A 14,250-nucleotide genomic window follows, 5' to 3' on the forward strand; every position below is an offset into this window, starting at 1 on the left:
ATTTTTTGAAGGATGGGTGAGAAGTGGGAACTTCAATTAAAAGGCTCAGGAAAGACCCCATACTCCCGGTACAGTTTTTTTTGTTTTGTTGTGTTTTTTGTTTGTTTGTTTGTGTGTGTGTGTGTGTGTGTGTGTGTGTGTGTTTTTACTTATCTAAATTAAAACTGATGTTGTCTTTATCATTGAAAATCTTTTAATCTTATTTACCGTAGAAATGGTGATGGCAGAGCTGTGCTGCGTTCCTCAGTGAGAGAATTTTTGTGCAGTGAGGCTATGTACTATCTTGGAATTCCAACCAGCAGAGCTGCAAGGTAACTCCCCTTTCCTTGAAGCTAATTTTCAGGACTGGATCATGTTATCTCCAGAAATATGTTAGTAAATTGAGCAGATAAGTTTCTGCTTATAGTTTCTTATAGTTTTAGGTGTTGTTGTTTTTTGTTAATCCTCACCCGAGGATATTTTCCCCATTGATTTTTAGAGAGGGGGAAAGGAAGGAGGGAGGGGAGAGAAAAACAGAGAAACATTGATGTGAGAGAGTCCCGAACGTGTCCTGATGGGGTGGGGATCAAACCTGAAATCCAGGTACGTTCCCTTGACTCAAAATTGAACCCTAGACCCTTTGGTGTGTGGGCTGAGAAACACCAGCCAGGGCAGTTTTAGGTGCTTCTTTGTTTGTTTGTTTGTTTGTTGTTAATCCTCACCCCAGGATATTTTTCCCCCCTTGATTTTTTTCAATTTATTTATATTTAAAATCTTTATTGTTGAAGGTATTACATAGGTCCTCCTTATTCCCCCATTAATCTCTTCCAGCCCGCTCCCATCCCCACCCCACCTCCCCAGGCCCTCACCATCCCCTTGTCTGTGTCCCCGGTTATGCATATATGCATACAAGTTCATTGGTTGATCTCTTCCCACCCACCCTCCCCTTCCATCCCTCTAAGGTTCAACAGTCTGTTCATGCTTCTCTGTCTCTAGGGCTATTTTTGATCATCAGTTTATTTGATTCATTTGAGTCCACATATGAGTGAGATCATGTGATATTTATCTTTCTCTGACTGGCTTATTTCGCTTAGCATAATACTCTCCAGGTCCATCCATGTTGTTGCAAATGGTAAGAGTTCTTTCTTTTTTATTGCTGGGTAGTATTCCATGGTGTAAATGTACCACAGCTTTTTAAAATATATATATATATTTTTATTGATTTCAGAGAGGAAGGGAGAGGGAGAGAGAGATAGAAACATCAATGATGAGAGAATCATTGATCGGCTGCCTCCTGCACGCCCCCTACTGGGGATCAAGCCCACAACCCGGGCAGGTGCCCTTGACCGGAATCAAACCCAGGACCCTTCAGTCCGAAGTCCGACGTTCTAGCCACTGAGCCAAACCAGCTAGGGCGTACCACAGCTTTTTAATCCACTCATCTACTGATGGGCACTTAGGCTATTTCCAAATCTTAGCTATTGTAAATTGCACTGCTATGAACCTAGGGGTGCATATATTCTTTCTGATGAGTGTTTTGGGTTTCCTAGGGTGTATTCCTACAAGGGGGATTACTGGGTCAAATGGGAGTTCCGTTTTTAATTTTTTCAGGAAACTCCATTCTGTTTTACATAATGGCTGCACCAGTCTGCATTCCCAGCATTGTACTAGGGTTCCCTTTTCTCCACAACCTCACCAACATTTGTCGTTTGTTGATTTGTTGATGATAGCCATTCTGACAGCTGTGAGATGGTACCTCATTGTCATTTTGATTTGCATCTCTCGGAAGATTAGTGACTTGGAGCATTTTTTCATATGTCTCTTGGCTTTCTGTATGTACACTTTCAAAGTGTCTATTTATGTCCTTTGCCCATTTTTAAATTGGATTTTTTGTCTTCTTTTTGTTAAGTTGTATGAGTTCCCTATATATTTTGAAGATTAACCCCTTATCGGATGTATCATTGGCAAATATGTTCTCCCATGCAGTGGGCTTTCTTGTTATTTTGTTGATGGTTCCTTATGCAGTGCAGAAGCTTTTTATTTTAATGTAGTCCCATTTGTTTATTTTCTCCTTAGTTTCCATTTTCCTAGGAGATGTATCAGTAAACATATTGCTATGAGAGATGTCTGAGATTTTGGTGCCTATGGTTTCTTCTAGGACTTTTATGGTTTCACATCTTACATTTAAGTATTTTATCCATTTTGAGTTTATTCCTATATGTGGTGTAAGTTGGTGGTCTAGTTTCATTTTTTTGCATGTACCTGTCCAATTTTCCCAGCACCATTTATTGAAGAGACTGTCTTGACTCCATTGTGTGCTCTTGCCTCCTTTGTCAAATATTAATTGAGCATAGTGGCTTGAGTAAATTTCTGGGTTCTCTGTTCTGTTCCATTGATTTATCTGCCTGTTATTGTGCCAGTATCCATTTATTTTTAGAGAGAGTGGAAGGGAGGGGGAGAGACAGAGAGAGAAACATAGATGTGAGAGAGACACATCAACTAGTTGCCTCCTGCATGCACCCTGACCAGGGCTGGGGATCGAGCCATTGAACTTGCAACTGAGGTATGTGCCCTTGTCCACAATAGAACCCGTTGCCCTCAGTCTATGGGCTGATGCTCTAACCATTGAGCAGAACCAGCTAGGGCTTTAGGTGCTTCTTGATAGCTTGCTTGCAGTTGAAGTGTAACTTTAATTGTTTGATTATCTTATGCTCCAGTCTAGTTGTAAGTGATGATGAAGTATGGAGAGATCAGTTCTACAATGGAAGCATTGTGAAAGAACGAGGTAATACCAGTTTTCAGATTACTTGTATAAAATTCGGCTAAGTTCTTTTTTTTTTTTTTTTTACATTTTTATTTAGTTTCTTGGGGTGACATTGATTAATAAAATTGTATAGGTTTCAAGTGTACAGTTCTATAATACATCATCTGTATGTTGTGTTGTGTGCTCATTACCCAAAGTCAAGTCTCCTTCCATCACTATTTATCTTCCCTTTACCCTTTCCTACCTCCCCCACCCCTTTACCCCCTTGTTGTCTGCGTCTATGAGTTTTTTTTCTTAATCCTTTCACCTTTTTTAGCCCCACAACCTCCCTTCCCTCTGACAGCTGTCAGTCTGTTTTCCATCTAATCTGTTTCTTTTTGTTTGTTATTTTATTTTGATCATTAGATTTCACATATAAGTGAAATCATATGATATTTATCTTTCTCTGACTTCTTATTTCACTTGACATAATACTCTCCAGGTCCTTCCATGGTGTTGCAAAGGGTAAGATTTCATTCTTTTGTACAGCTTAGCATTCCATATGTAAATGTACCACAGCTTTTTTATCCACTCATCTACTGATTATGCTTGGGCTGCTTCCAGATCTTGGCTATTGTAAATTGCACTGCAATGAACATAGAGGTGCAAGACTAAGTTCTTAAAATAGATATTGGACATCTTTTCAGTCTTCTTAAAGAATGACCCCTAGTTCTTCCAGATATTTCAGCATTATCCTACCTAATAATAGGGTAATATGCAAATAACCATCACTCCGCTACGCCCACGATTGGGCAGCGGGAGGCTTAGGGGCGGGACTCGGGGTGGCCTATCCGGTCATTGAGAGGCGGAGGGCGCAGGACTCGCGAGTCCCGCCCCCCGCGCCACCACCGATCTGGCTGTTGAGAGGCAGGGGGCGCGGGACTCTGCGAGTCCCGTGCCCTGCGCCTCTCAAGGACCGGATCGGCCTCCGATCTGGCTGTTGAGAGGCGCGGGGCAAGCACTCCGGTGGCCGATCCGGTGATTGAGAGGCGCGGGGGGCGGGACTCATGAGTCCCGCCCCCCGCGCCTCTCAAAGACCAGATCAGTGGCCGCTGAGGGGGGCTGCCGCGGACACCCGGCTGCCCTGCCATCTAAAGTGGGGAGCCGGGTGTTCGCTCCGGCTCCAAGGCCAAAAAGCAGGGAGCCGGTGTACTTGCCAGAGTCCATTAAGCAGGCCAAGGAGCTGGACCTTGCGGGGCTGGGCCTACAACCCCTCTTCAGCTTGAGCTTTGAGGAGGAGGAGCTGCAGCAGCTGAGGCTGGTGGGACAGCATCAAGCAGTACCGCTCACAGGCGACCATCTTTGAAATCAACGCCTCCAGCCGGGACCTGAGCAGCCAGGTGACGTGGGCCAAGCGGCAGAAGGACTGCAAGGCCATCGCCAGCTTCCGGCAGGGCCGGCAGGAGCGGCAGGAGGGCCTGGCTGGTCCAGCCCCGAGCTGCCAGTGTGGCAGGCGGAGCAGCCTGGGGAAGAGGAGGAGGAGGAGGAGGTGGCAGGAGAGAGCATGCAGGATGTCTCATAGAGGTTGTGGGCCGAAAACGGCAACAGCCAGGACCTGAACGGGGAGCCAAGAGGTGGAAGGAGGAGGCCCGGCAGCTGGACCAGGATTTCTATGTCCCCTATCAGCCCAAAGATTTCGACAGTGAATGGGTCCTAAGCGTTGGTGGGGACCAGAGGTGCCTTTGAGCAGCAGGTGGCTGGTGCTGTCCTGGACCTGATGGGGGGCGAGGCCCAGAACCTGACGAGGGGCCGGCAGCAGCTCAAGTGGGACTGGAAGAAGAAGCGGTTTGTGGGACAGTCAGGACAAGAGGACAAGAAGAAGATCAAGACAGAAAGTGGTGGCTACATCAGCAGCTCCTACAAGCGGGACCTCTACCAGATGTGGAAGCAGAAACAGAAAATTGCCATATGCTCAACCTCTGAGCCCCAGTGGGCTGCCAGCAGTCGGCCCTGTTGGCAGCGCTATTTCGGCCTGATCTGGTCGGGGCATGTGCAGGAGGCAACCAATTGATATGTCTTTCTCACATCCATGTTTCTCTCTCTGTCTCTCTCCTTCCCTTCTACTCTAAAAATCAATGAAAAATGTCCTTAGGTGAGGATTAACAAAAAAACCAACAGTGCATACATACACACATATACAAAAATACATGAATATTGGAGGGTTGGGGAGCAGGGCCCCATAAGTGCACAAATTTTGTGCACCAGGCCTCTAGTGATATTATAATAGAACTAGAAGCCCGATGCACGAAATGCGTGCACGGCGGGGGGTTGTCCCTCAGCCCAGCCTGTACCCTCTCCAATCTGGGACTCCTGGAGGGATGTCCGACGGCCCGTTTAGGCCCGATCCTGGTGGGATCGGGCCTAAACGGGCCGTCGGACATCCCTCTCACAATCCAGGACTGCTGTCTCCCAACTGCTTGCCTGCCTGCCTTCCTGATTGCCCCTAACCGCTTCTGCCTGCCAGCCTGATCACCCCCTAACCACTCCGCTGCCAGCCTGGTTGATGCTTAACTGCTCCCCTGCCAGCCTGTTTGCCCCCAACTTCCCTCCTCTGCCGGCCTGGTCACCCCTAACTGCCCTCTCCTGCAGGGTTGATCACCTCCAACTGCCCTCCCTTGCAAGCCTGGTCCCTCTCAACTGCCCTCCCTTGCAGGCCTGGTCCCTCACAACTGCCCTCCCTTGCAGGCCGGGTGCCTCCCAACTGCCCTCTCCTGCTGGCCATCTTGTAGTGGCCATCTTGTGTCCACATGGGGGCAGGATCTTTGACCACATGGGGGCAGCTATATTGTGTGTTGCAGTGATGATCAATCTGTACATTACTCTTTTATTAGATAAGATAGAGACCTGGTGCACGGGTGGGGGCCAGCTGGTTTGCCCTGAAGGGTGTCCCGGATCAGGGTGGGGTTCCCTTAGGGCATGGGGCGGCCTGAGCGAGGGGCCTGTGGTGGTTTGCAGGCCGGCCACGCCTCCTGGCAACCCAAGGGGAGGCCCTGGTATCTGGAATTTATTTTCCTTCTACAATTGAAACTTTGTAGCCTGGGGCGGCAGCCATTTCTGGGGCGGCAGCCATTTCTGTGGCAGTTAATTCACTTTCTACAATTGAAACTTTGTAGCCTTAAGCGGGTGAGCCCGGCCAGGGTGTGCAGAAAGCTTTGCTTCCCCTGTTGCCGCCGGCAACGCTGGCCTGCTCTCTCAAGCTCCATTCTACTGCCATTTGTTTCAATTTGTTTACCTTCTACAATTGAAACTTTGTAGCTTGAGTGGAGGCTTAGGCCTGCAACGGCTATTCTGCCGCCATTTGTTTGAATTTGTTTACCTTCTATTGTTGAAACTTTGTAGCTTGAGTGGAGGCTTAGGCCTGCAACGGCTATGGAAAGCTTGGCTTGCTCTGTTACCTGGGAAACCTTGCTCTCTGCGGCTGTAGCCATCTTGGATTGGGGTTAATTTGCATACCCTGATTGGCTGGTGGGTGTGGCTTGGCTGGTGGGCGTGGCTTATGTAGCGGAGTGGTGGTTAATTTTCATATTACCATTTTATTAGAGAGGATTTCCTTCCCCACATTCTTACATCACTAATCCATCCATTTCGAACAGCAAACATCTGGGAAGTGAACAAAAAATGTTTATGGACACTTGACAAAATGTTACAAAGCTAGTACATGCAAGTTCGTACACTTTCCTCCTAGGAGAGCCCTCGGACCTTTCCTTAGAATCTGGCTGCTCTTACTTCATGTGTACTTCCAATAAGTTCAATTAACTTTTTCCTCAACCTTAAGTAGGTTAGAAAAAAAAAATTAGAAAGAGGATGAGAAAGTGTGCTGTAGAACAGCAAAAAGGGAGAGAGTAAGAAATTTGCCTCTGAATCTTTGGAGAGAAAGGGGACCTAAAAATCGATAATAAACATATTTAACTGCTTAAAAGGCAGAGCTACCAAGCCCTGCTGACAGCCTTCCATGCTTTATTGGGTCACTGCATCACAGGGCAGCATTTTTACTGAGGTTCATAGTGATTCACCAGAGCACATTTTTAAAAAATATATAGTTTTTTATTTCAGAGAGAAGGGGAGAGGGAGTGAAAGATAGAAACACCAGTGGTGAGAGAGAATCATTGATTGGCTGCTTCCTGCACACCCACATTGGGGATCGAGCCTGCAACCTGGGCATGTGCCTTTGACCAGAATCGAGCCTGGGACCCTTCAGTCCACAAGCCGATGCTCTATCCACTGAGCCAAACCGACTAGGGCACCAGAGCACATTTTATGTTCTTTTTACTTAGTGTATAATATGTTTTGATAGGCTTTTCATTAAAAAAACCCTCCCAAAGTATTCATGCTTAAATGAATTAAGGGTTATATATATACTAGAGGCCCGGTGCATGAAATTTGTGCATAGGGGGTCCCCTCAGCCCAGCCTGCACCCTCTCCAATCTGGGACCCCTCGGGGGATATCTGACTTCCGGTTTAGGTCCAATCTGGATCAGGCCTAAACCAACAGTCGGACATCCCTCTGGGATGTCCAATCTGGGACCGCTGGCTCCTAATTGCTCACCTACCTGCCTGCCTGATCGCCCTTAACTGCCCTCCCCCCCCGCCAGCCTGGTTGCCCCTAATTGCCCCCTCTGCCGGCCTGGTCACCTCTAACTGCTCCCCCTGCCGGCCTGGTCGCCCCACGCAGCCTGCTGTTCAGTCGTTTGGTCGTCCTTCACTAACCCCCCTGTTGGCCTTGTCGCCCCAGGCAGCCTGCTGGTTTTTACTGTTACTGTGATGGCATCCTGGACAGTTTGCATATTCCTCTATTATTAGTATAGATTTTTAAATGTTTTTATTTATTTGGGGGGGGGGGAAGGGAGAGTGACAGAGAGATAGAAACATCCATGAGACAGAAACATCTATATGCTGCCCCTTGCACGCCCCCTACTGGGGATCAAACCTGCAACATGGACATGTACCCTGACTGGATCGAACTGGTGACCTCTTGGTTCATGGGTGAATACTATTGACTGGGCAAGGCTTATGTGTTTTTATGGTATCTCTCCCCTTTAATTTCATTTGGATAAAAATCGGACATTATTGCACACAAGCCTATAACAACTATGTAGGTCTTTTTGTAATTGGTGATTGGAAATGAGAGTCCAACCACAGACTGTTCATATGATGGAAACAACACTACTTACTTCTGTGGCTGTACTTATCTATATTGTTAATCTGAATTCCAAACCACAATCTTATTTCTCCTTTTTAAGCCATTACTAGAATTTCCATATCTAAATGTTCACATATATACACATATTGTGCTTTTATGCTATTTGCCCAGCAGCCACTGTGGTATATTGAGAAAAGTGCTGGACAGGCAAACAGAATATGTGACCAGCTCTGTGGGAATTGATTTGTGACTTGGAGTAAGTTACATTCTGGCCTGTTTCTCTTATCTAAAATAAGTCTGTTAGATTAGATGATACATTTTGTGTCTTTTAGTGCTAACATTCAGTGATTCAATGCCTATTCATTAAATAGACATTAGGATAACTTAATGAGCTCTTATGGTTTCTAAGTGACTACATTTTTATTGCTCAAAAAACCCCACATGAAAATAAATGTCTAGATTAATATTGTGAATACATTTGACTATATGGTAATTCAGTCAATCCAGAAAATACTAATTGACCCTTTTTCTGTGCCTACCATTGGACTAAACTCTAGGGCAGTGGTTCTCAACCTTTCTAATGCCGCGACCCTTTAATAGAGTTCCTCATGTTGTGGTGACCCCCAACCATAAAATTATTTTCGTTGCTACTGCATAACTGTAATTTTGCTACTGTTATGAATCGTAATGTAAAGATCGGTGTTTTCCGATGGTCTTAGGCTCTACAGCAGTGGTTCTCAACCTGTGGGTCGTGACTCACAGGTTGAGAACCGCTAGCAGGGTTGTGACCCACAGGTTGAGAACCGCTAGCAGGGTCGCCTAAGACCATCGGAAAACACCGATCTTTACATTACGATTCATAACAGTAGCAAAATTACAGTTATGCAGTAGCAACGAAAATAATTTTATGGTTGGGGGTCACCACAACATGAGGAACTCTATTAAAGGGTCGCGGCATTAGAAAGGTTGAGAACCACTGATCTAGGTGGTCCAGGAACAGTAAGTATATATCATAGTCCTGGTCTTAAGAAGTTTAGTCTCCATAGAGAAAAGTCTTAGATACATGAAACAGATGAACAATAAAAGATCTGAAGTCAATAATAGAGGGATCATTTTAGCTTTATGGAGGAAGTGGGAATTATCTTTTAAAATATGTTTTTAAAATCTATTGATTTTTAGAAAGAGAAACATTGATTTGTTGTTCTACTTATTTATGCATCCACTGGTTGATTCTTGTATGTACCCTGACTGGAGATCAAAACCGCAACCTTGGTGTATTGGGATGATGCTCTAACCAACTGAGCTACCTGCCAGGATTGGGAATTGATCTTGAATATAAGATTAGGAAAGATTTCAGTATGGGGTGAAGAGGGTGTGAGGTAGGTAGAGCAGGGGAGACCAGCACAAAGGCCCAGGTAGCAGGAAGTCTATTGAAGAACAGCACCAACAGAGCAGGAGCCCCTTGGATAGACTTCATCTTGATATCTAAGCACATGTAAGTACAGCATTTCCTAAAAGCAAGAAACATGAATTCTATTTATTAATTGTATTACTAATGTCTATAATCAAAACAGAAGGCAGTAATACAGGATTACAAACAAACCCAAATACAAAATGCATAGATTCACTTTATTTCTTCAGTGTATTCATAGTTAGAACATATGCAAACATTTATTTATTGAAGTTAATTTTCAATTAGTTACACAAATGAAAAGCACTTGTTGGGACTATGCCATAGAAATCTATACTTATAATAGGATAATATGCAAATTTGTCAGGATGCCATCATGTAACAACGGACCAGCAGGCTGCATCCCCACCCCCTGCGCCAGCCAGGAGACATGAGGCTCATGTCCCCGACCCTGGCAACGGGCCCTGGGACGTGAGGCTCGAGTCCTCACCCCATCAATGGGCTCTGGACGTGAGGCTCACGTCCCTGCCCCCTGCGCTGGCCCAGGGACTTGAGGCTCGCTTCCCCGACCCCGGCAACAGGCCCCGGGACATGGGGCTTATGTCCCTGCCCCTGGCAATGGGCCGGGACGTGAGGTTCGCATCCCTGCCCCCTCTAATTAATTCCCTTTTCATGTGCACGAATTTTGTGCGCTGGGCCACTAGTAACTCAATAATTCACTAACTCACAATTGGGATTTTGATGTTGGGAGCCTAGTGATTTAACTGAGCAGTCTTTAGCTAGGTCAGAGCCTCGGTATTTCAAAAAGTTTCGTGGCTCCTAACATTCTAACTGATTCAGGCTTAAAAAAAAATAAAGAAAAAAATCCTTGATCCTTCCCAGGGTATAAGTTAATTGTTTTTCCAATACAGATAATTCTTTTATATTAAAGTAAATTTATTTCTTAAGAAAAGCATTTAGGTTATGTTTGCATCGTTTGAAGTAGTTTTTGCTGAAATAAATGTTTCTTTCGCAGGTGCAGTAGTGCTTCGTGTTGCAAAATCATGGTTTAGAATCGGATCATTAGAAATTTTGACTCATTATGGTGAACTGGATTTACTAAGGTTAGAAAATGACATTTTAAAGTGGTAGAAGACAATTAAAAATGCTTATTTATGTGTTGGGAAGTTAATTTGTGTGTGTGGGCAAGGGCGGGGGGTGGGCGGGGAAAAAAGCAAGCAAGAATTTATTGACTGCCATATGTGGGTGTGGGATCCGCCCGTTCTGCGTGTCCATCCCTCCTGTCTGTCTCAGCGTGACTTCTTCATATCCTCAGCTATAGGACTTTCGTTCAGCTAGGTTTCAGGCAGCTCTAAGTGATGGTTGTTCTGTAGTTTAGTTGTAATTTTGATGTGGTTGTGAGACGTTCGGAGTACCGCATTTTACCTACTCTGCTATCTTGTCCAGAAGCTGCTCTGAGTTTTCTACTTTAGCACATGTTCACTGAGTTCATAGTCATCTCGGCTCATTGAGAGAGTTGTCTGTTCTCATTGGGTATTATTTCTAACTTTCAATTTATTTTTTTGGATTCACCATACCACTGAAATTGTTCCATCTGGTGGTCATACTTCAGTTATATTTCACTTCTCTCTCTGACATTTGATGTACATTGGTGACCACTTCATCCTTAAAATGCCTCCACTGGCTAACATGACTATATATCCCGTTCTGTTCCCGAAATGCCTGAAACAATTCTTGACACGTAGATACTTATTAAAGTTATTTAATGATTAAATCACACCTGTTGTTTTGACTGGGTTTTAGTAATTCTCAAATCATATTTACAACCTCTAATTGTTTTTTTATTCTTTCTGATGCAATGCAATAACACGATTAGTCAACTAACTAGAGGAATTCACTTAACACATTGCGGACTAAGTAGTTTTATTGCTAGCTTTACCCAGTGGCCAGGTAAGTTTCTGTTGAATGAGTACAAAAAATGTTTTCCATAAATGTTAAAGGCACGCTTTAAAATTAAATACCCATTGCATTTTGAAGTTATTTATTACATGTTCTTACAAGCTAATATCTTTTTAAAGAATTCGCATGATTGGCCACACGCCTTAGAATAGAAAACACGAGAATTCTCATGATCCCCGTCTGCAATGTGTTAAGAATGGGAGTAAAAAACATGATACATATGCAACTTAAATATTTTAACTTCAAACATTGGCCAGATTTTTCCCATCTCATTTGTGAAACCTATGTGACCTCCACACATAGTTAGTCCCCTACTGTTTTGTTGTTGTTGTTTTTAATCCTGACCTGAGGACTTAGAGAGAGGAAGGGAGAGAGAAAGAGAAAGGAGGGAGGGAGAGAGAGAGAGAGAGAAAAAAACACACACATCAGTTGGCTGCCTTCAGTGTGCTCCCCAACTGGGGATCAAACCTGAAACCCAGGTATGTGGCCTGACTGGGAATCAAACTAGCAGCCCTTTGGTGCATGGGACAGTACTCAACCAACTGAGCCACTCCGGCGGGCTGTTCTGTTGTTTTTATACTTCGTATATATTTCCATTATAGCATGCATTGTGCTATAATGTCATTATTTTTTATATGTTATCCTCTAATCAACTATATGCTTTTTGAGGGCTGGGTCTCAGTCTTAGCCTTCTTCTTCCTATCACTTGCACAGGATTTGTAGATATTCCATGGATGTTTATTGAGTTAATCTGAATTTGTAACATAATAAGATAGAATCTAATATGATGTTAGAAACATAGTTCCAGCTTTGATTAATATTGAGGAAATATTTCTCTATTTCTGTTTTTGGATTTTAATTTAAAAAAATTTAAGTGTGAGCCCTAGCCGGTTTGGCCCAGGGGGTAGAGTGTCAGCCTGCAGACCAAGGGTCCTGGGTTTCATTCCAGTCAAGGACATGTACCTTGGTTACAGGCTCCTCCCTTGCCTGGGCCCTGGTCGGGGCTCATGCAGGAGGCTACCAATCAATGTGTTTCTCTCAAATTGATGTTTCTCTCTGTCTTTCCCTCTTTCTTCTATTCTCCCTAAAAAACAATGGAAAAATATCCTCAGGTGAGGATTAACAAAAATTTTTTAAATGAAATAAAATAAAATTTTAAGTGTGGAATCTAATGAATTAATGAATTGCAAGGGTGGATTTAGGTGATTGGATATTCAATACTGTATTCTGAGGAACATTGATGCTATCTCCTTTTAATCTCCAGGACATTATTAGATTTCATCATACAGGAACATTTCCCCTCAGTAGATATCAAAGAGCCTAATAGATATGTGGTAAGTTTTTATTTTTTAAAAAAATATTTTTATTGATTTCAGAGAAGGAAGAAGAAAAGAGAGATAGAAGCATCAATGATGAGAGAATCATTGATCGGCTACCTCCTGCACATCCCCACTGGGGATCGAGGCTGAAACCTAGGCATGTGCCCTGACCAGGAATCAAACCATGACCTGTTGGTTCATAGGTCAATACTCAACCACTGAGCAACACTGTCTGGGCTGTGGTACGTTTTTAAAGAGAAAGAGCAATACTTTTGCTTTCTCTCATTGGCTGCCCACATTAGTGGTTACACCTTAGGACTTAAAAAAATTCAGTTAGGCAAGGAAATACAGAGCATCATGAACATTTTATTAGAGGAAGATAAGATGAACCCCTTCATAAACAAGGCATAGATAAGAAAGCTGTTTCCTTTGAAAGTTATCTAGAAGAAAAGAATAGGTGCTACTATATCCTAACTGTATACATTTTTGTTGTTGTTGTTAATCCTTCCACAAGGAGACAACCAAGGTTCATGACCTTGACCAGAATTGAACCCAGGACCCTTTGGTCTGCAGGCCGATGCTCTATCTACTGAGTCAAACCGGCTAGGGCTGTATACATTATTTTTTGAGAAGCATTTATAAGTTGATCACATATAGTCTTTTTCTCACCCATTAGATATTTCTAAAATGGTAGTTCTAAAGTAAATATAATAGGAAAATGTGATTTTCTATTTTTGTGAAAAAAATTTTATTCTTTTAAGAGTCACAGAGAAGAGAATCCATTGTTTTTCTTGGTGACTCATTTTAAAGTTTAATAATTCACTTCACTTACATTTAACTCCCTTGTGCTGAATTCTGATGCTTTTTCCTTTTTTTGTTAATCTTTACCCAAGGATATTTTTCCTGTTGCTCTCTAGAGAGAGTGAGGAAGAAAGGAAGGGGAAGAGACAGAGAGAGGGGAGAGAGAGAGAGAGAGAGAGAGAGAGAGAGAGAGAGAGAGAGAGAGAGAGAGAGAGAGAAAAATCAATGTAAAAGACATCCATCGGTTGTCTCCTGCACCCTGACTGGGGATCGAACCTGCAACCCAAATACATGTACTTGACTGGGAATTGAACCTGAGGCCCTCTGGTGTATGAGCCACGCTCCAACCACTTAGCAACACTGGCCAGGGCACATTTTCCTTTTTTTATTGGACATGGAGAAAGCCTGGTCATCATGCTGTGTATGAGCCTTTTATATATTATTTCTAATTGAATAATTTTATGTTCTTCCATATATAATTTCTATTTCTTTAGTCATCTGTTGGCCAGCCTTTATAAAATCTGAAAAATTTCTTTAGGAATTTTTTTCCATTGTGGTGTCTGAGACAGCACAACTTATTGCTCTGTGGATGTCTGTTGGTTTTGCTCATGGTAAGTTATCTATTAATGTTTCACTCTCTGATGAGAAAGTAGAATTAATCTGTAGAGGCAGAAGACTTCTTTTTTTATGTATTTCAAAATATTCCTGCCGATGGGCTTCTTAACATTTATAACATACTAGAGGCCTTGTGCACGAAATTCATGTACGGCAGGGGGTGGGGGTGGCGGGGGGACTCCCCTCAGGCTGGCCTGTGCCCTCTCGCAATCCGGGACCCCAA

The 14,250-nt window shown here is 43.6% G+C and overlaps 1 protein-coding gene across 2 annotated transcripts in view; it reads left to right on the forward strand.

The window, feature by feature from the left end:
- LOC307100516 (protein adenylyltransferase SelO-like) overlaps positions 1 to 14,250 on the forward strand; it is a 68,720-nt gene that overhangs the window by 10,967 nt on the left and 43,503 nt on the right. For both annotated transcript variants that reach the window (XM_079772982.1, XM_079772983.1), the window contains 6 exons: positions 12 to 68; positions 213 to 311; positions 2,697 to 2,764; positions 10,349 to 10,436; positions 12,557 to 12,626; positions 13,951 to 14,023. In XM_079772982.1, coding sequence (XP_079629108.1) covers positions 12 to 68; positions 213 to 311; positions 2,697 to 2,764; positions 10,349 to 10,436; positions 12,557 to 12,626; positions 13,951 to 14,023 — 455 coding nt within the window. The remainder of the gene's footprint in view (positions 1 to 11; positions 69 to 212; positions 312 to 2,696; positions 2,765 to 10,348; positions 10,437 to 12,556; positions 12,627 to 13,950; positions 14,024 to 14,250) is intronic.

The sequence above is a fragment of the Cnephaeus nilssonii genome (genome assembly GCF_951640355.1).
Source record: "Cnephaeus nilssonii genome assembly, chromosome: 1".
Classification (NCBI taxonomy): Eukaryota; Metazoa; Chordata; class Mammalia; order Chiroptera; family Vespertilionidae; genus Cnephaeus; species Cnephaeus nilssonii.